This window comes from Symphalangus syndactylus, chromosome 2 (genome assembly GCF_028878055.3).
Source record: "Symphalangus syndactylus isolate Jambi chromosome 2, NHGRI_mSymSyn1-v2.1_pri, whole genome shotgun sequence".
NCBI classification, from domain to species: Eukaryota; Metazoa; Chordata; class Mammalia; order Primates; family Hylobatidae; genus Symphalangus; species Symphalangus syndactylus.
In genome coordinates, this window is record NC_072424.2 from 121,570,048 (window position 1) to 121,593,152 (window position 23,105).

At 39.1% G+C, this 23,105-nt stretch overlaps 1 protein-coding gene across 6 annotated transcripts in view; it reads left to right on the forward strand.

The window, feature by feature from the left end:
• PHACTR2 (phosphatase and actin regulator 2) overlaps positions 1-23,105 on the forward strand; it is a 295,326-nt gene that overhangs the window by 255,893 nt on the left and 16,328 nt on the right. For 3 of the 6 annotated variants that reach the window (XM_055266059.2, XM_055266069.2, XM_055266034.2), the window contains one exon: positions 15,658-15,738. In XM_055266059.2, coding sequence (XP_055122034.2) covers positions 15,658-15,738 — 81 coding nt within the window. Of the gene's footprint in view, positions 1-15,657; positions 15,739-23,105 lie in introns of those variants that run through there. The other 3 variants (XM_055266052.2, XM_063631812.1, XM_055266044.2) reach the window with 1 other exon arrangement.

Below are 23,105 nucleotides of genomic sequence, written 5' to 3' on the forward strand. Positions count from 1 at the left end.
GAGATGCTGATCTCATTGGTCTGGGATGTGGCCTTCATATTGGGATTTTTAGTAATTATAAATGTCTCACATGTCCTTGAAAACAATATGTGTTCTACAGTTTGAGGGTGTGCAAATTTTCCTGTAAATTAAATCTTGTTAGTTCTATTCAGATTTCTGTAGCCTTAGTTATTTTTTCGTCTGTTTGATCCATCAGGTAACAAACAAGATGTGTTAAATCTCCCACTATGTGGATTTTTTTTTACTTCTTATAATTCTGTTAATTTTGCTTCATTTATCGTGAGGTGTGTCATTAGATATATATGTTTAGAATGTGTACATTTTCTTAATGAAACCTTTGTTATATTTAAAAATATAATTTTTAAACTAGATTGTCAAAATGAGTTATTTTAGACTACCTTAGTACTATGAATTGAAGCAGCAAACCTCTGTGATGTTTAGCTCATGGCTTCAAATTTTCAGGGTACATTTCATCCCTCCCTGCCCATCCCCTTACTTACTAAGCACCAGCTTGCAATTTTTTGTTTGTCCTTGGAGGATCAGATATTCTAGCTTACCCTTACACTGAGGGTATGCCTTGGTTCCCAATTTATGGAGAGAGAATTAATTATTAGACCTGAGTGGGTTTTGTGTGTCTTCTGTATTTCACCAAATCATAAAGATGCCTGCTCAAATTCACTAGATTTAACACAAGTGCCCTCAAGGTCAAAGCCAGTTTCATTGCTCACTTACCTTATTTCTCTGGCCATGATCTTCTTTTACTCATTCTTGTCAAAGTATTTTTTACTCTTTTCCGAGCTGTTTAGTACATTTAAAGCAGTTTTTAGATGCTATGTTTAGCATTTTAATTGTTTTTCAATAGAAGAGTTAGTCAAGGCATCTGGTATGCCATTTTGCTAGAAATAGTACTGCATTCTGAACTTGGTGCAAGGTTTCTTCCATCCTCCTTTCCTTTCAGTTGTGGGCTTTTGGTCATTCACCTCTCATTTAGTGTCTCCTAGTTGACCCTGCTCTAGTCACTGTTTCTGTGCAGTGACCTTCCCCAAAACTTAGTGATTGAAAACAGCAACTATTTTATATTTTACAGATTTTGTAGGTTGGGGATTTAGTCAGGGCTCAGCTAGGTGATTCTTCTGCTCTTCATGAGGTTGACTAAGGTCACTCAATGTTATTCAGCTGACAAATAGGCTACTTCGGAGGCTCCAAGATAGCCTCTCTAACATGTCTGGTGTCTTGGTAAGGATGGCTCAGAGACTGGGTGCAACTCTGGCTCCTAGTCTGCCAAACTACCTATACATGGCCTCTTCAGCATGGTGGCCTGAGTCATCAGTCTTCTTACATGGTGGCTGAGCAAATGTCCCAAGAGAACCAGGTAAAAGCCATATGGCCTTTCCTGATCTGGCTTTGGAAAGCATCCAGCCTCACTTCCACTACATTCTATTAGTAGCAGGCAAATCATAAGACCAGCTCAAGCTTCAAGGAAAGGGGAATTAATTAGCTCCACTTCTTGACAGGGGAGTGGCAAGATCACAATTGTGGCCAAATTTGGAAAATACAATTTTCCACACCCACCATTCCCAGCTATCTTACTATTCAAATGCAAAACTTTAGAAAGGCAGGTAGGGCCAGATAAATGAGTAAAGATCACTGCAGATGCCAAGTATGCAAGCAGGGAGAGTCTAAATGACTAACCACCCTCATATGGAAACTAAATTGTCCAAACCCTAGAAATAGTTCTTTTTAACTCTTGTTCTTTTGTTGGAAGGTGAAGCTCATTCATCTCTAGCTGTAACAGAGAGGATTTTTTTTTTTAATTTTATGTTGAAACTAAAATGGGATCTTGTTCTGGACTTCTAGGTTGCAGGGGAAAGTTACATGGCCAGGTTTTCTGCCACAGGCTTTGTTTCTGTTCATGAGTGCTTTGAAGGCATATGACTTTGACATCTCCCATGCAGATCTGAGCCCCAGAGCATAGCCACCGCCCCTCTCTCCTCACACATGGGCCTCATTTTCTCCCTCTGACAGTATCTCTCACATTTCTCCTGAGACTTTTTAAAATCTAAAAAGCAACATTTTTAGAAGTGGATTTTTATTGTGTATGTGTGTGTTTCTCTGGAAGAAAATTAAGAGGTAGAATTTCTTCTAAATAGAAAAAATATTGTCCAGGCATGGTGGCTCATGCCTGTAATCCTAGCACTTTGGGAGGCCGAGGTTTCTTGAGCTCAAGATTTCTTGAGCTCAGGAGTTTGAGACCAGCCTGAGTGATGTGGTGAAACTCTGTCTCTACTAAAAAATACAAAAAATTAGCCGGGTGTGGTGGCGCGTGACTGTAGTCCCAGCTACTCGGGAAGCTGAGGTGGGAGAATTGCTTGAGCCCAGGAGCAGGAGGCTGCAGTGAGCCATGCCACTGCACTCCAGCCTGGGCAACAAGGCCAGACCTTATCTCAAAATAAATAATTAAATAAATAATATGGTACACTTTTTAAAGATAAAAAATAGAAAAATGCAACAATTTAAGATGTTTATATGTAGTATATTGTGTATACACAAGTGATGGACATTCATTGGGCCACATGTGAATATTCAAAAATGCAAAAACAAGAAAAGAACCACTTTAATGCACAGTACTTTTAAGAATTTCTAAAAATACCATTTACTACCTAACACTGAAAAAAATTGTTCCCTCTAGTTGTTAAAAGGTAACTGTGATGAAATAGTACAATATTATTGCCCAGAGATCCTAAGACTATCAATGGTCTTAGTGTATATTTTATTTTAGAATGAAAATGACACATGCTAATCACCATTATTAACAAGCATTTCTAGTTTTTGTTGCTTTTTACCTTAAAACATTTTATAATATATTATTTATTATATATATATTTCGATCAGATTTAAAATATTGTATTAAGTTAATTCATGTAAAAATTATAATTTAACTATTATGTTTAAAAATGAGTTGTTTTTTTTTAACTTTTGAGCTCTATATCCCATTTTAAAAAACTATTCAAAGTAAATATTTCCACCTCTGCTTTAAAAAATAAACAATGAGGCCAGGTGCAGTGGCTCATGCCTGTAATCCAAGCACTTTGAGAGGGTGAGTTGGGTGGATCACTTGAGGTCAGGAGTTGAAGACCAGCCTGGCCAACATGGTGAAACCCCATCTCTACTAAAAATACAAAAATTAGCTGTGCATGGTGGCTCCTGCCTATAGTCCCAGCTGTTTGGGAGACTGAAGCAGGAGAATCACTTGAACCCAGGAGGCAGAAGTTGCAGTGAGCTAAGATTATATTGCTGCACTTCAGCCTGGGCAACAAAGCGAGACTCCATCTCAAAAACCAAACCAAACCAAACAAACAAACAAACAAACAAACAAAAAATGAGCTTCCTTTCAGCGTAAAGGAGACATCTTTTTTCTTTCTCTTATCTTAGTGCTATTTTCTTAGCCCCATTAAGCTACCACCTTGCATTTTAAAGAGTAGTAGCCCATCAGTCAATAATTAATCAATGCCTCTCCTTTCTGTGAAGGAGGAAGGCCCTTGCTGGGTGTGGTGGGGAATCTCCAGAATCTGGTAGTCTGGTTAAATGGCTCATGTTGGAAAAGAGAAGTGGTGGGAGAAATGCCTTATTAATTGTGAACTTGATTGAGCTTTATTCACCTTTAAAATAAAATTTTCAGGTCGGGGCACAGTGACTTACACTTGTAATGTCAGCACTTTGGGAAGCCAGGGTAGGAGGGTCACTTGAGGCCAGGAGTTAAAGACCAGCCTGAGCAACATAGCAAGACCCTCTCTCCACAAAAACTAAAAAAATTAGCCAAGTGTAGTGGCACACCCCTGTATTCCTAGCTACTTGGGAGGCTGAGGCAGGAGGATCCCTTGAGTCTGGGAGTTCAAGTCTGCAGTGAGCTGTGATTGTGCCACTGCACTGCAGCCTGGGCAACAGAATGAGACCCTGTCTCTAAAACAAAAATAAACAAAATAAAATTTTCAGTTTTAGAATATATGTACTTAGAGCACTAGAAACAGATATATGTACAGTAAAATAGAGATGGCCTGGTTTCCTGCACCGAGGTAGATAAACGAGCTGGCCCTTCAGTGGCAGACAGGTGAGGTCAGAGAAGGCCATCGAATTGGCCTTAAGACCTAGGCTTGCCTGCCAATAACCATCTCCTTAGAGTAGAGCTTGGAAGCTCTACTCTATGGAGGAGAGAGGGGCAGGCTTTAGAACTGGGCACTTCTAGGATGGATTGATCCTTGACTTGGCCACTTAGTAGTTGTTTGACCTTGGCCAAGTCATTTAACCTAGGTTTACTTACTAGTAAAATAAAGCCAATTATATCTACTTGAGAATTAGGTAGACTATCTCTAGAATTCATGCTGGTCAATAAATGGTAGCTATTACCAATGTTATACTCATGGCCAGGGATGAGAAGCCAAGCTTTGTTCCCCATTGCTGATATTTTCACTGTTGATTCCTGAGTTTACGATCTAGTCTAAAATTATCCAGTGAAAGAGAGTGTAGAATTTTTTCAGATGAGATGTGCTTTTGTCCAACAGGTCACTCAGTAATCACTTATTAAAACCCTTACAATATATTAAGTATCGTCCTAGATACTGGGGATATAAAGTTGAATGACACAAACTGTCTTTCCAGGAACACAGTGTCTAAACAGGTCCTAAGAAAGCCTGAGATTTTTGTTCTCCCCAAGCTATTCTTTGCCCTGTTCATTGATGCCCTAGCAGCAGAAGGGAGTACACTTGCTTCCCTGTGGCACTGAACTTGATTATTGAGTAGTCCAGAAATCCTCTCCACATCCCATCATAATTTTATCCAAGAAATAAATGATATCAAAATGGCAATTCTAGTTAATTCTGGCCCCACAGCTCATGCTGTTTGAGAAGGCAGCAAGGTCTGCATTTTCTTTCTTTCTCTTTCTTTCTCTTTCTTTCTTTCTTCCTTCCTTTCTTTCTTTCTTTCTTTCTTTCTTTCTTTCTTTCTTTCCTTCTTTTTATTATACTTTAAGTTCTGGGTTACATGTGCAGAATGTGTAGGTTTGTTACATAGGTATACGCGTGCCATGGTGGTTTGCTGCACCCATCAACCCATCACCTACATTAGGTATTTCTCCTAATATTATCCCTCCCCTAGTCCTCCACCCCCTATAGGCCCCAGTGTGTGATGTTCCCCTCCCTGTGTCCGTGTGTTCTTATTGTTCAACTCCCACTTATGAGTGAGAACATGTGGTGTTTGGTTTTCTGATCTTGTGATAGTTTGCCGAGAATGATGGTTTCCAGCTTCATCCATGTCCCTGCGAAGGACATCAACTCATCCTTTTTTATGGCTGCATAGTGTTCCATGGTGGATATGTGCCACATTTTCTTAATCCAGCCTATCATTGATGGACATATGGGTTGGTTTCATGTCTTTTTTATTGTGAATAGTGCCTCAGTAAACATACGTGTGCATGTGTCTTTATTGTAGAATAATTTATAATCCTTTGGGTATACGTCCAGTAATGGAATTGCTGGGTCAATGGTATTTCTAGTTCTAGATCCTTGAGCAATCGCCACACTGTCTTCCAAATGGTTGAACTAATTTACACTCTCACCAACAGTGTAAAAGCATTCCTATTTTTCCACAACCTCTCCAGCATCTGTTGTTCCCTGACTTTTGAATGATCACCATTCTAACTGATGTGAGATGGTATCTCATTGTGGTTTTGATTTGCATTTCACTCATGACCAGTGATGATGAGCATTTTTTCATGTGTCTGTTGGCTGCATAAATGTCTTCATTTGAGAAGTTTCTGTTCATATCCTTAGCCCGTTTTTTGATGGGGTTGTTTGATTTTTTGTTGTAAATTTGTTTAAGTTCCTTGTAGATTCTGGATATTAGCCCTTTGTCAGATGAACAGATTGCAAAAATTTTCTCCCATTGTGTGGGTTGCCTGTTCACTCTGATGATAATTTCTTTTGCAGTGCAAAAACTCTTTAGTTTAATTAGATCCCATTTGTCAATTTTGGCTTTTGTTGCCATTGCTTTTGGTGTTTTAGACATGAAGTCTTTGCCCATGCCTGTGTCCTGAATGGTATTGCCCAGGTTTTCTTCTAGGATTTTTATGGTCCTAGGTCTTACATTTAAGTCTTTGATCCATCTTGAGTTGATTTTTGTATAAGGTGTAAGGAAGGGGTCCAGTTCCAGTTTTCTGTGTATGGCCAGCCAGTTTTCCCAACACCATTTATTAAATAGGGAATCTTCCCCATCGCTTGTGTGTGTCAGGTTTGTCAAAGATCAGATGGTGGTAGATGTGTGGTGTTATCTCTCCGTTCTGTTCCATCGGTCTGTATATCTGTTTTGGCACCAGTACCATGCTGTTTTGGTTACTGTAGCCTTGTAAAGTTTGTAGTCAGGTAGCAAGATGCCTCTAGCTTTGTCCTTCTTGCCCAGGATTGTATTGGATATGCGAGCTCTTTTTTGGTTCCATATGAAGTTTGAAGTAGTTTTTTCCAATTCTGTGAAGAAAGTCATTGGTAGCTTGATGGGGATAGCATTGAATCTGTAAATTACTTTGGGCAGTAAGACCATTTTCATGATACTGATTCTTCCTATCCATGAGCATGGAATGTTTTTCCATTTGTTTGTGTCCTCTCTGATTTCCTTGAGCAGTGGTTTGTAGTTCTCCTTGAAGAGGTCCTTCATATCCCATGTAAATTGTGTTCCTACGTATTTTATTCTCTTTGTAGCAATTGTGAATGGGAGTTCACTCATGATTTGGCTCTCTGTTTTTCTGTTATTGATGTATAGGAATGCTTGTGATTTTTGCACATTGATTTTGTATCCTGAGACTTTGCTGAAGTTGCTTATCAGCTTAAGGAGATTTTGGGCTCAGACGATGGGGTTTTCCAAATATACAGTCATGTCATCTGCAAACAGAGATAATTTGACGTCCTCTCTTCCTATTTGAATACCTTTTATTGCTTTCTCTTGCCTGATTGCCCTGGCCAGAACTTCCAATGCTATGTTGAATAGGACTGGTGAGAGAGGGCATCCTTGTCTTGTGCCGGTTTTCAAAGGGAATGCTTCCAGTTTTTGTCCATTCAGTATGATATTGTCTGTGGGTTTGTCATAAACAGCTCTTATTATTTTGAGATACGTTCCATCGATACCTAGTTTAGCATGAAAGGCTGTTGAATTTTGTCAAAGGCCTTTTCTGCATCTATTGAGATAATCATGTGGTTTTTGTCATTGGTTCTGTTTATGTGATGGATTATGTTTATTGATTTGTGTATGTTGAACCAGCCTTGCATCGCAGGGATGAAGCTGACTTGATCATGGTGGATCAGCTTTTTGATGTGCTGCTGGATTGGGTTTGCCAATATTTTATTGAGGATTTTTGCACTGATGTTCATCGGGGATATTGGCCTAAAATTCTCTTTTTTTGTTGTGTCTCTGCTGGGCTTTGGTATCAGGATGATGCTGGCCTCATAAAATGAGTTAGGGAGGATTCCCTCTTTTTCTATTGATTGGGATAGTTTCAGAAGGAATGGTACCAGCTCCTCTTTGTACCTCTGGTAGAATTCAGCTGTGAATCTGTCTGGTCCTGGACTCTTTTTGGTTGGTAAGCTATTAATTATTGCCTCAATTTCAGAACTTGTTATTGGTCTATTCAGAGATTCAAATTCTTCCTGATTTAGTCTTGGGAGGGTGTATGTGTCCGGGAATTTATCCATTTCTTCTAGATTTTCTAGTTTATTTGTGTAGAGGTTTTTATAGTATCCTCTGATCGTAGTTTGTGTTTCTGTGGGATCAGTGGTGATATCCCCTTTATCATTTTTTATTGCATCTATTTGATTCTTCTCTCTTTTCTTCTTTATTAGTCTTGCTGGCAGTCTATCTTGTTAATCTTTTCAAAAAACCGGTTCCTGGATTCACTGATTTTTTGAAGGGTTTTTTGTGTCTCTATCTCCTTCAGTTCTGCTCTGATCTTAGTTATTTCTTGCCTTCTGCTAGCTTTTGAATGTATTTGCTCTTGCTTCTCCAGTTCTTTTAATTGTGATGTTAGGGTGTCGATTTTAGATCTCTCTTGCTTTCTCTTGTGGGCATTTAATGCTATAAATTTCTCTCTAAACACTGCTTTAGCTGTGTCCCAGAGATTCTGGTACATTGTGTCTTTGTTCTCACTGGTTTCAAAGAACATCTTTATTTCTGCCTTCATTTCATTATTTATCGAGTAATCATTCAGGAGCAGGTTGTTCAGTTTCCATGTAGCTGTGTGGTTTTGAGTGAGATTCTTAATCCTGAGTTCTAATTTTATTGCGCTGTGGTCTGAGAGACAGTTTGATTTCTGTTCCTTTACATTTGCTGAGGAGTGTTTTACTTCCAATTATGTTGTCAATTTTAGAATAAGTGCAATGTGGTGCTAAGAAGAATGTATATTCTGTTGATTTGGGGTGGAGAATACTGTAGATGTCTGTTAGGTCCACTTGGTCCAGAGCTGAGTTCAAGTCCTGGATATCCTTGTTAATTTTCTGTCTTGTTGATCTGTCCAATATTGACAGTGGGGTGTTAAAGTCTCCCATTATTATTGTGTGTGAGAGTCTAAGTTTCTTTGTAAGTCTCTAAGAACTTGCTGCATGAATCTGGTGCTCCTGTATTGGATGCATATATATTTAGGATAGTTAACGCTCTTTGTTGAATTGATCCCTTCACCATTATGTAATGACCTTCTTTGTCCCTGTTTATCTTTGTTGGTTTAAAGTCTGTTTTATCAGAGACCAGGATTCAACCCCTGCTTTTTTTTTACTTTCTATTTGCTTGGTAGGTCTTCCTCCATCCCTTTATTTTTTTTATTTTTTATTTTTTTGAGCCTGAGTCTGGCTCTGTTGCCCAGGCTGGAGTTCAGTGGCGCAATCTCGGCTCACAGCAAGCTCCGCCTCCCAGGTTCACCCCATTCTCCTGCCTCAGCCTCCCGAGTAGCTGGGATTACAGGTGCCCGCCACCACGCCCAGCTAGCTTTTTGTATTTTTAGTAGAGACGGGGTTTCACCGTGTTAGCCAGGATGGTCTCGATCTCCTGACCTCGTGATCCGCCCACCTCAGCCTCCCAAAGTGCTGGGATTACAGGCATGAGCCACTGTGCCTGGCCCATCCCTTTATTTTGAGCCTATGTGTGTCTTTGCACATGAGATGGGTCTCCTGAATACAGCACACTGATGAGTCTAGACTCTTTATCCAATTTGCCAGTCTGTGTCTTTTAATTAGGGCACTTAGCCCATTTACATTTAAGGTTAATATTGTTATGTTTGAATTTGATCCTATCATTATGATGTTAGCTGGTTATTTTGCCCATTAGTTGATGCAGTTTCTTCCTAGCATCCATGGTCTTTACAATTTGGCATGTTTTTGCAGTGGTTGGTACTAGTTGTTCCTTTCCATGTTTAGTGCTTCTTTCAGAAGCTCTTGTAAGGCAGGCCTGGTGATGACAAAATCTCTCAGCATTTGCTTGTCTGGAAAGGATTTTATTTCTCCTTCACTTATGAAGCTTAGTTCAGCTGGATATGAAATTTTGGGCTGAAAATTCTTTTCTTTAAGAGTGTTGAATATTGACCCCCACTCTCTTCTGGCTGGTAGGGTATCTGCAGAGAGATCCACTGTTAGTCTGATGGGCTTCCCTTTGTGGGTAACCCAACCTTTCTCTCTGGCTGCCCTTAACATTTTTTCCTTCATTTCAACCTTGGTGAATCTGACAGTTATGTGTCTTGGGGTTGCTCTTCTCGGGGAGTATCTTTGTGGTGTATTCTCTGTATTTCCTGAATTTGAATGTTGGCCTCTCTTGCTAGGTTGGGGAAGTTCTCCTGGAAAATATCCTGAAGAGTGTTTTTCAACTTGGTTCCATTCTCCCCATCACTTTCAGGTATACCAATCAAATGTAGATTTGGTCTTTTCACATAGTCTCATATTTATTGGAGGCTTTGTTCGTTTCTTTTCACTCTTATTCTCTAATCTTGTCTTCTCACTTTATTTCATTAATTTGATCTTCAATCACTGATACACTTTCTTCCGCTTGATCGAAGTGGCTATTGAAGCTTGTGTATGCTTCACGGAGTTCTGGTACTGTAGTTTTCAGCTCCATCAGGTCACTTAAGCTCTTCTCTACCCTGGTTGTTCTAGTTAGCCATTCATCTAACCTTTTTTCAACGTTTTTAGCTTCCTCAAAATGGGTTAGAACATGCTCCTTTAGCTCAGAGAAGTTTGTTATTACCGACCTTCTGAAGCCTACTGTGTCAACTCATCAAACTCATTCTCCATCCAGTTTTGTTCCCTTGCTGGTGAGGAGTTGTGATCCTTTGAAGGAGAAGAGGCATTCTGGTTTTTGGAATTTTCAGCCTTTCTGCCCTGGTTTCTCCCCATCTTTGTGGTTTTATTTACCTTTAGTCTTTGATGTTGGTGACCTACAGATGGGGTTTGGGTGTGGATGTCCTTTTTGTTGATGTTGATACTATTCCTTTCTGTTTGCTCATTTTCCTTCTAACAGATAGGCCCCTCAGCTGCAGGTCTGTTGGAGTTTGCTGGAGGTCCACTCCAGGGTCTGCATTTTCAACAAATCACCTGTTGCTTCTTCCTAGCACAACCCCTAAGCTAACAGGGACTGATGAAGCAAACCTGTTACCACTCACCACTGGCCAATTTTAAACTTAGTTTCAGACATTTTTGTTTCCTTTTTCCTCTCTATAATTCTCATGATGCCAAAATTACTACATATTTGGTCTCAGTTGCTATCTCATAGAGTTTTGTTGTTGTTGTTGTTTCTACTCTAGAAATACCTAGTTTTGGCTCAATGGCTTCCCATTGGTGGTACAACCCAGCACCGTTGGAGCTCTGATCCCCCGTAACCTCAGCCCAGCTCTTTCTATCTCATGTCTTTCAACAAAATCAGTCCCAGACTGGGTTTGGTGGCTCATGGCTGTAATCCCAACACTTTGGGTAGGCCAAGGCAGGAGGATTGCTTAAGCCCAGGAGTTCAAGACCAACCTGGGCAACACAGCAAAACCTCATCTCCACAAATTTTTTTTTTTTTTAATTAGCCAGATGTGGTGGCCACACACCTATGGTCCCAGCTACTTGGGAGGCTGAGGTGGGAGGGTGTCTTCAGCCTTGGAATTTGAGGCTACAATGAGCTGTGATCACACCACCTTCACTCCAGCCTGGGTGACAGAAGAAGACCCTGTCTCAAAAAAAAAAAAAAAAATTAGTCCTAATTACATGTATGTGAAGAATTATTAAGCCTAAAACCTGGTCTCCTTTGCAAAGAAGAGAGTTAAGTTTATTATACATGTATTTGTCTAAAGTGTCTGATTTACTTTTTTTCCTGTTTTAAACTGTCTCAGGAAATCTTTCTCTTTATTCCAAGATGAAGTAACTCTTGTAATAAAACTATGATCAATCTTCAGTGAATTTTAAAAATAAGCATTCTATTTCTTTAATTGCCTGTAGTCACATCTTTCTGGCATATTTTTTTTCAAACAACTAGTCCTTATAATTTCACATCACTTCCATTGCCACGTCATTCACATAACTGACTCATCATTTCCAATTATAAGCCAGCACACACAACATGCAGATCTGAAGCAATTATCCTGACAGGGGCCCAGAAGCTCATTTTAGTGGAAAGACTATAGGATCTGAGATTAAAAGGCTTGTGTATGAGCCCCATGTTTGTCACTTAACCATCGTCCTGTTTAGAGAAAGAAAGTGCACCTTGCTGCCAGTGCTCATTTAATTTTACATAAACACGCTCTTTGAGGCTGAAGCAAATCTGACAGATTTTCAATGTGAAAATAAAATAGAGGTCGATTGCGGTGGCTCACGCCTGTAGTCCCAGCACTTTGGGAGGCTGAAGTGGGTGGATCGCCTGAGCCTAGGAGTTTGAGACCAGCCTGGCCAACATTGCAAAATGCATCTCCACAAAAGATACAAAAAATTAGCCAGGCATGATGGCACACACCTGTAGCCCCAGCCACTCAGGAGGCTGAGGTGGGAGGATTGTTTGAACCCAGGAGGCAGAGGTTGCAGTGAGCTGAGATTGCGCCACTGCACTCCAACCTGAATGACAGAGTGAGACCCTGTCTCAAATAAATAAATAATAAAATATTTTTTTGGATATAAATAAATAATAAAATATGTTCTTGGAGTTGTTTCTAAATAGAACATCAAAATCATCTATTTTGGAAAAATCAGATTCATCGAACGATTTTTTGGCCAACAACTGTTTGAGAATGATGTTAACATCACACATAGAAATGCTGTGTTTTCTAGGATTTGACATTTTCAGCAATCGAGAAATACTGTATTTTGTAAATGGGAATACCACTACTAAAACCATAATGCTATAAATAGAATGATGTCTTTTGTTTCCAAAGTCGATATACTAGAGCATTGCAAAAATAAAAGCAAGATATTTCATGGCAAACTTATCCTGAGATAAACAACTGCAGCCATTAGTGCTGCCAGGCAAGTATTCTCAGGGCAACCAGGAAAAGGGTTAATGCGCATCTCTCTCTAGAGTCATGTGACCCCTCTAGGCCTCCATTGTATCAGCTGTAAGGTAAAAGCCTTGGAATCGATTTCAGATTATCAACTGCTTTTTAACAAACCAGCCCAGAATTTAGTGGCTTTTAAAACAGCTATTTATTTTGCTCTCAATTCTGAGTTAGGAATTTGGGTAGGGCTCAGCCCAGCAGTTTGTTTCGGATCCCTGTGGCATCAGGTGAGATGCTGGGTTAGATAATTCACTTCCAAGATAGCTTCTTCACTAACCGTCGGTGCCTTTTGCTCCTTGGCCTCTCTCTCTCTATCTACCCAGCATCTTAACCTCCAGGGCTTTTCCCTGTATCTTGAGTTTCTCACAGCATGGTTTTCTGAGAGTAGTCACTTTTTTTTACATGGCAGCTGGCTTTAAAGTAGCAAGAAGCAAAAGGTGCCAGGCTAGTTAAGGGCTACATCAGAGTGGCACATATCACCTCTACTGTGTGCATTTGTTGAAAGTGGTTACAGGACTCACCCAGAGTCAAGGCTGGAGAGATAGACTTCGCCTCTTGATGGGGGAATAGCAAAGTCACATTGCAGATGAGTGTGTAGGATGTGCCTGTAAATAGTAAACTGTCTCTCTTTATGCATATGTATATGGTCATCAGTGAATTATAAATTTTATTAATATGACGGATGGATAGCACACAATTTACAATTGTAATGTTTTGTAAATTCCATATCTCAGTTGATTCTCACAGAATGCTTTCATTGATTTTTGCCGTACTCTTAGATCAGTAGTAGCCAACCTACTATTGCAAATAAGGACTTTATCTAATTCATGGTTAAGTCAACTTCAGTGGCATTATCTTCTTTCATTCCAGTGGCCTCTTCATAAATAAAAATGAAAGAATTGTTAATCCCAATCACAAACTAGAATAATTTGTTTTTCAAGAGGCTCATAATAATGACATTTTATTGACTCTACAGTATACAAAGCACTTTCAAATATGCTCTTGATTAATTCTCACGATATTGTTAAGAATTTTCCTGGTTTTCCAGATAAGAAAACTGAGGTTTGGAGTGAAGTGACTCACTAAGGGTCACACTGCTAATGAGGGCATAGCCAAGACTAGAATCCCTGTCTTCTGACTCCAAGTGTACCGCTTTTCACTTCCTCTGCTGAAACCTTACATTTGGAGAAGAAATTTAAAATGAACATCAAGACAGGATTCTCTGCCACTATTCAAATTAAAATACCTCCTTTCAGCTGGGCACGATGGCTCATGCCTGTAATCCCAGCACTTTGGGAGGCTGAGGCGGGCAGATCACAAAGTCAGGAGTTTGAGACCAGCCTGGTCAACATGGTGAAACCTCGTGTCTACTAAAAATACAAAAAATTAGCCGGGCATGGTGGTGCATGCATGTAATCCCAGCTGCTTGGGAGGCTGAGGCAGGAGAATCACTTGAACCCGGGAGGCGGAGGTTGCAGTGAGCCAAGATCGCGCCACTGCACTCCAGCCTGGGTGACAAGAGCGAAACTCTGTCTCAAAAAAAAAAAAAAACCTCCTTTCAAGGAAGAATGTTTTATAGATGTTAATTGGCGAGTGGTATAGAGCAGCCTCACTCTTTCTCCTTCTGGTTCTAGGCATCAGTTTTTGCAGTAAGCAAAAGTGTCCTCACTGTTGATCGGACTGGTAAGACAAACTGGACAGCCATGTCACAGAGGACTTAGGCCCACACATATTTCTCTGCTTGCTTCTTCATTTCCAAAAGTCAGTAGCAAGCATTATTGTCACAGTTCCTAGTCACAGGTTCCCCATAGAAACTACAGGGGCTGAGGAATATATCTGGGGAGAAGAGACAATCTGTGACATGGGCTTAAATATAGCATTGAAAGGAGTGTTGAGGGAAAGGCTCATGTATTGCAGAATGATGGTTAGTTATGAGGGAGAGCCAGAGAGAGGCCTCAGGGCTTTTTTCTGTCTGTTCCCTTTCCTAAAATTTATTATTTTCCAACCACAAAGAAGACTTTTTATCTCCCAGTGAAGTCACTCCCTGTGACTTATCATTCTTAGTTTTGGCTGAAGAGTCCATTTTGCCTGGAGGTTACAGGGGTGTCTTTATTAGCACCTTTTTAAAAACATGAGTAAAACATTCTTTGTAGAGAAGTTAGGAAATAAAAATAAGCAAAAATTTGAAACCACAAACCATCTATAATCCTGCCACTATTTGTTAACAGATAATTAATGTTAACATTTCAGTCTGAATGGCCTGAGCATCCCCTCAAATACCAAAAATTACGTGACGTGGATTATGTGTTCTTTAAATAGCAACGCATTCTATTTGATATTTTCTTTGGGTAGCTTTAAGGATTTTGCTGAAATTATAAGTTCTATTTCTATAAACTTTCAATATTAAAGAATATATAAGTGACTGCTTTCTCAGTAGCTGTCTGGCAGCTAGTCAAAGCCATGTTGTTGTGGGCAATATTCAATGCAGAACTTTCCATAGGAAAATGGTATTACTTCTCAGAAAATGTTATGAACTGCACTTTCCTTGTGGTCATCGTGGGTGGGGGATGTTCCGTGTGACTCATGGACCAGGCTCAAGGATGAGTTTGGCAAAGGCCCCCTCCCACTCCCCGTTGCCAAGAGCACTTAAAGGAAGTCTATCATGGTTTTAGTTTGGCTATAGTATATTATATTTATTACACCTTAAAAGAATGTCTAAGCTTGGTATGGTGGCTCATGCCTGTAATCTCAGCACTTTGAGAAACTGAGGCGAGAGGATCACTTGAGCCTAGAAGTTCGAGATCAGCCTGGGCAACATCTTGAGACTGTGTCTCTACAAAAAAAAAATTTTTTAATTAGCTGAGCGTGGTGGCGCACACCTGTGATCCGAGCTACTGGGAATGCTGAATTGGGAGGATCACTTGAGCCCAGGAGTTTAAGGCTGCAATGAGCCATATCTCATCACTCCACTCCAGCTTGGGTGACAGAGTGAGACTCTATCTCTAAAAAAAAAAAAAAAAAAAAAAAAAGGTCTGCTTCATTGATGCTGTATATACTGGGGCAATATATGACCTAAATAACGATTCTGTTTATCTATTTTTTTTTTTCCTGTTTAGGCAGCAATAAGGAAAGAACTAAATGAATTTAAAAGCACAGAAATGGAAGTTCATGAAGAGAGTCGACAGTTTACAAGGTAGGTGACAAAATGCAGTTTAGAAATTGAAAATGCTTAAGATGTGATCCCATGTTAAGTTGGTTAAAAAAAATTTCTTACAATGGTAAATTTTATGATAGGTATATTTTATCACAATTAAAAAACGTTTTTAAACAGTTTGGCTTAAAACCATCTTATAAACATTTCCGCTTCTCTCACATTCATCCTTGTTTGCTTTTTAAGAACCTAATAGTCAATGTGACAGTTTTAAAGATATGACTAGATAAGATTGTAAATTTCTAGAACTTCATAATAAACTCAGCTATCTCCTTCAAGAACACTAAAACTAATCATGCTGAATAAGAATTTCTAAAATTAAATCTTTTCTTTCAAGGAAGTCTGAATCATTTCGTAGGGCTACATTTTGGTTCCTTTCTTCATTTTTTTCTGGGCCTGAAGACATCATTTATTCTGCTCTTGAACAGACTTAGTTGAAGTTGTATGCCCAGAATAGATGCTGGCGAGAGTCAGTGTGGGCACATACATAACACTTTGGTTTCACAATAGACATAACATAGGATTGAAGCTGACTTTTCAGAAGATGTAACTGTAGAATGGGAATCCTGATTTTACTGGTGCCGAAGGAGATCGCTATCATCTTACCATTTTCCCCCCAGTCCCCTTCGGTTTCTTTCACAGGTTACCTAATCCGGAAGGGACCTGAGTGATCATATAGTCTGACCCCCTCACTTCACAGGTGTTCTGTTTATTTTTGTCTTAAGGATGAATGTATTTTGCTCGTACAACAGGTGTGTTTCTAAACATTTGCAAGCAAATCAAATCTTTAAAAATCGAATCAATAAAAAATACCAGGATAGATGATCAATGACATGAAGAAGATCATGATAGGTCTTCATGGAAAACAAATATTAATCCCCTAAACTACAGCCGTACATCCTGGTGCCACTGTTCCTGCAGTCCGGGTGATGATGGTACTGTGTGCTGGGAGCATGTCACAATATAAAGGAAGTTGCTGTATAACCTCCAACTTTAACAGCAAACTTCCCTGAAATTGATGGGGGAGTAGTGAGGTCTGTTATCATAGACTTGCTCCACAGCTTTTCTTCCTATCTTACTGTCTTGCGTGCCAGAGAAACTCCCCTTTCTTTCAGGGTTACAGTCGGCCTTCCATATCTATGGGTTCCCCATCTGTGGAGTCAACTGACCACAATCCAAATTTGTTTTGTTTTGTTTTGTTTGAGACAGAGTCTCGCTCTGTCACCCAGGCTGGGGTGCAGTGACGCAATCTCAGCTTACTGCAACCTCCACCTCCCGGGTTCAAGCGATTCTCCTGCATCAGCCTCCCAAGTAGCTGGGATTACAGGCATGTGCCACCATACCTGGCTAATTTTTGTATTAATAGCAGAGACAGGGTTTCACCACGTTGGTCCAGCTGGTCTCAAACTCCTAACCTCGAGTGATCCACCTGCCTCAGCCTCCCAAAATGCTGGGATTACAGGCATAAGCCACCACACCCAGCCCAAAATATTTTTTAAAACAAATACAAAATAACACCACAACAATAAAAATAACACAGATCATAAAACAATACTGTATAATAATATTTATACAGCATTTACATGGTATTAGGTAGTGTAAGTAATCTAAAGATTATTTAAAGTATACAAGAGGATGGGTGTAGGTTGTGTGTAAATTCTACACCATTTTATATCAGAGACTTGAGGAATCCATGGATTTTGGTATCTGAAGGGGTCCTGGAATGAATCCCCTGCAGACACCAAGAGCTGAATGTACTTCTTTATTTTTTTATTTCCTCCTATATCATTTGTTTGTATATACGTGTAGAGCGTTCCAACATCCTGAATGGATTTTTATCTATTTGAGGTCTTTATTCTATCATAATCTACTCTGAGGCCAACAACATGTCCCTATCAAGCCAGACATTTTTGTCCCCCTCTTTTCTCCCTTCCACTTCTAGGGTCAGGAAAAATGTATGCTAAAATGTGACACCTGTAGTTGCTCTTCTGAAGTAAAGTTGGTTATTAAAAGGTGGCTGAATATTTTGAGTGACATCATGCTGGCTAGGGCCTCCGGGCAACTGGGAAGATGGAGTGCTTGGTGCAGTTGAGTCCTGACCCCTGAGCTTCAGTGACTGCACTCAACCCACACATTATCATTCGGGATAGTTTTGCTTCTGCATAGTTTTCCTAGAAGTTGGAGTATCTGATAGCCTTATCTTCATTTGATAGCATGATATAAAGAATAAATAACAGTCAAAAAGAATCAAATTTTAAAAGTACATTTTTATGGAAGTTCTCATTTTATGAAAAATAAATATTTATACTAAAAGAGGTTCTTTCTATTCTGTTGTACTCTATATGAAGAAGTACAATAAAATTAGAGTACAGGGGGAAGTAAGGGTCATTTTGTTTTTGGGGGGGTATTTTTTGTTTTTTGTCTGTTTGTTTTTTTAGTAGAGATGAGGTCTTGGTATGTTGCCCAGGCTGGTCTTGAACTCCTGAGCTCAAGCGATCCTCCCAAAGTGTTGTGATTACAGGCATGAGCCACTGCACCTGGCCTCTTTTTTATATATGTATTTGTATGTACAAAAATAATATATTCTAATTAAGCATTCAAGCAATACAAAATTCTATTAAGTATAAATGAAAACCCTTCACTCCTTTCCCAACCTTATTTCTGTTCTCACAGGTATCCACTAGTAAAATCTTGATGTAGATCCTTTTAGATGTTTTTCCATGCATTTATAAATGTGTGTGTGTGTACATATATATATATATATAAAATATGTGTATGTACATGTATGCATTTATATGCACCCTCTCTCACACATAAACACAGCATCTAAGAAATCTTTCTATAATAATATATATCTCATTCAGCTGGATGCGGTGGCTCAGGCCTGTATTCCCAGCACTTGGGGAGGCCAAGGTGGGCAGATCATTTGAGCTCAGGAGTTCGAGACCAGCCTGGACAACATAGTAAACCCTGTCTCTACTAAAAATACAAAAATTAGATGAGCGTAGTGGCTCACACCTGTAGTCCCAGCTACTTGGTAGGCTGAGGTGGGAGGATCACTTGATCCCAGGAGGCAGAGGTTGCAGTGAGCCCAGATCACACCACTGCACTCCAGCCTGGGCAACAGAGAGAGATCCTGTCTCAAAAAAAAAATTATGTATATATTTGTGTGTATATATATATATATATATTTCATTTGAATGACTGACATTTCATAGATAATATGCCAAAAAGTCATTGAACAATTACATCATTGATGGATGTTTATGGAGTTTTCAGTTTTTCATTATTAAAACAATGTTGCCTTGACTTTCTTTATGCATATATCTTTGTGCACACATGCCAGTATTTCTGTGGTTGTCCCATTAGTGGATTTGCTAGGTTTCTGGACATATACATTTTGCATTTTGGAATAAACTATTCCATTATCCTCCAAAAAGAGCACTTAGTTTACAGATTTACAGTTTAAGAGCATGCCTAGTCTACTCACTCGCCCTCATCAGCATTTGGGAGGAGAGGGATATGGTCGAGAGGTTTATATTCTAAAGGATGAACAATAATACCGCATTTCGTTGATTTCTATTAGATTGGGCATCTTAACATATCTTTATTGATCACTTATTTTTTATTATTTGATTTGACTATCTAAAACTTCTGACCAACTGAGGCAGGAGGATTGCTTAGCCCAGGAGTTCTCTACCAGCCTGGCCAACATAGTGAGACCCCATCTCTAGAAAAAATTTTAAAAATTAGCTTAGCATGGTGGCGCTTGCATGTAGTCTCAGCTACTTGGGTGGCTGAGGTGAGAGAATCGCCTGAGCCCAGGAAGTTGAGGCTGCAGTGAGGCATGGCTACACCACTGCACTCCAGCCTGGGTGACAAAGTGAGACCCTGTCTCAAAAAAAAAAAAAAAAAAATTATGTGATCAATTTTTTGGGTAGTTGTTTGTCTTTTATAAGGATTGGTAACATCTCCTTCGATATCATGCATATCAACCCTTTATTGCATATGTTGCAATATTTTTCTCCAATTTGTTGTTAACTTTTAAACTTTTTAATGGTATTTTGTTTAAAGTTTTGTATATTCAAATCTATCTGTATTGTTATGTTTTACTTCATTGTTTTGTGTCTTATGGATGGAGGAGGCCAAGAGCATAAAACTATTATTTTTACCTGTTATATATGCTTTGGAGAGGTGCATTTATTTGTGTGTATGATTCAGAAAGTAAACTAACTTTACTTTTTTCTAAATCAGTAGTTGATTCTCTCAATGCCACTTATTTCCCTGTGGATATGAAATTCTCTTTTCATATACACATCGGTCAATTTCTGGATTGCTTATTATGTTCTAATGAGCTGTTTGTCTATCCCTGTCTATATCCTACTGTTTAATTTGGGTAGATTTGTAGTGTACTTTTATATTTGATGGGGCATTTTTTTCACCCTCAAAATTCTATTGGCTATTTTTTTTATTTACTCATCTAGAGAAATTTGGTATATGCTTCTTGTATTTCATAAAAGTCTATTGATATTTTTATTTCTTATGTAAATATAAACAGATGCAAATACATAAGATTTTGCGGAGAGTAACAGCTGATATCAAGGGTAAACTTTAAAAGTTCTCCAAAACATAAATTGATTAACACTCTTTAATACCTTTCCAGGTAAGGAAAAATTAAATATTCATATCACCAAAATAAATATGCTTTGCTTAAGTATTCTTAAACCTTGGCAGTAAAGCAAATGTTACTGCTATTTTTTCCATTAACTTATGACATCATTCGAGATATATTCCAGTAGGGATATAGTTTGGCCCCAAGACATAAAAATAATGCTTATGATTTTCAAGCTGTTTTCAGTAATTCTTTTAAGGGGAAGAAGTTCTGGTAATCACTACTCTTTCTAATAAAAATAATACAAAAACATGATCCAGTTTTACATTTAGCAAATTGTTCATAAAAAAGGTGGTGGCACTCTTAGCACCAGCCTCTCTTGGGGAAAATAAACACCTTATGAATCATTACCTTGCCCTTTAAATGCAACCTAGATACACAGCAGCTCTCCTGTCCTCTTATTAGGATGAGACATTGTCTCCTTATACCAAGTAAGGCTTCCCTTCAAAACCTCAATCTGTGAACTCCTTGCAGATTTGGGGTGGTTAATAAATGGGCTGACTCCTCTTCTCGGGCACCTCTTTGTCTAGAGGCCATTTCCAACACAGTGATGTACTGGTGTACAATGGAAGGACCCACTTCTGTATATAGCTTCGTTTGCTTCTCTATCTCCGGAGAGAGACACAAGCTGGTGGCCAAGGGCAGGCATGGGAGGGAGACTTCTCACAGCTCACCCTTTTGAACCTTTTGAATTTTTGAAAGATTATGAATGTATTACCTAGTCAAAAACAAACATTTAAAAGAAAAAATAAAGAATCCATTCTCTAAGTCCTTGTTTCTGTAAATGAAGATTCCATCATGGTGGCTTTTCTTGACTAACGTGTTGGCACTAATATTAATCGTGACACTTCCACGTCTTGTGCACTGAGGAGGTACCTCTGATACTTCCATGATGGAATACATTCCATGACATGTTTGGTCTGTAGTGATGAAGAACTGTGGTGGTCTACTCTTTCATCTAATTCTCCCAGTTTCTCCCAGTATTTTCCAGATGGTGCCCTGGAATTGGAATGGATTCTAGGGCTGTACAAGAAGGGTAGGGACAAATGGTCCCCACAAGAAGTCGTCCTGTGACCCGATAGGTACCAAGCCCTAACCTCAGTTGCTTAGACCTTGCTGCTCACTTCAACCTCAACAGTGCCCACTCAGCCCACTGTTCAAAACCCAAACGTCCATTTGAGGGTGATAGATCATTAGATAGGATCATTGCATTCTCGAAGGAGACGAACATGGCAAACAAAAGCCACTTCCTTTTCCATAGTAGATGGGATTTCTACAATATAAAATAACTCTCTAAATTCTAAAGACAAATTGCATGAAAGGCCAAATTTTACTTAAGTTCTAAACTGTAAAGTAGTTACAGCTGAGCGGTAAGATTTTGAGTAATTTTAATTTTCCTCTGGATATTCTCTGTTTTCCCAACAGAGAAAGTGTTAACATGTATCAGATTTCTTATCAAGAGAGAATATCACTTTTTAAAAATAAGCTTCTCATTTTGTAAATGATGACACTTTTGGAATATACAAAATAGTTTCATATTTGTATCAGCTTGTAAATTATTTACTTCTTATATTAAGGAGTCTTACTGAAGACTCATAGAATCATTGAATTGAGGCTCTTAGAGTTAAAATGAGCCTCAAGAGATCATTGGCATACTGTCAAGTGGGAAAGTCAGGATATTGACTAACTGTAGCAGCAGTATATTTTATTTAAAATTCAGATGCCTGGAAATAAAGATTAGGAAATAACTTCAAAAATTCTTAGTGCTTTATTATAGAGTGGGGTTATAGTAATCTTCTTTTCTCTACTTTTCAAATTTTCTTAATGGTAAGAAGTTTTTCTTCATGTTGAGAAGTTTCTTAATGCTGAGAAGTTTTCTCATGTTGAGACTGAGATATTCACATACAGTGACCCTTGAACAACCTGGATGTTAGCAGCACTGATCCCCACTCACAGTCAAAAATCCACGTATAACTTTTGACTCTCCCAAAACTTAACTACTAAAACCTACTGGTGACTGGAATCCTTACTGATAACATAGTCAATCAACACATATTTTGTATGTTACGTGTGTTATGTACTATGTTCTTACAGTAAAGTAGGCTACAGGAAAGAAAATGTTACTTTAAAAATCATAAGGAGGACAGGCACAGTGACTCATGCCTGTAATCCCGGTACTTTGGGAGGCCGTGGCCAGAGGATCACATGAGGTCAGGAGTTCGAGACGAGCTTGGCCAACATGGAGAATCCCTGTCTCTACTAACAATACAAAAATTAGCTGGGTGTGGTGGTACACATCTGTAATCCCAGCTACTTGGGAGGCTGAGGCACAAGAATTGCTTGAACCTGGAAGGTGGAGGTTGAAGTGAGCTGAGATCGCCTGGGCGACAGAGTGAGAATCTGTCTCAATAATAATAATAATAATAATAATAATAAATCATAAGGAAGAGAAAACATATTTACTATTCATTAAGTGGAATCGGATCATCATAAAGGTCTTCATCCTCATCGTCTTCATATTGAATAGGCTGAGGAGAAGGAGGGGGTTGGTCTCGCTGTTTCAGGGGTGGCAGAGGTGGAAGAACATCCATGTATAAGTGGACTCATGCAGTTCAAACCCATGTTATTCAAGGGTCAATTGTATATATGTATGGACACATACACATACACACTTACTTTTT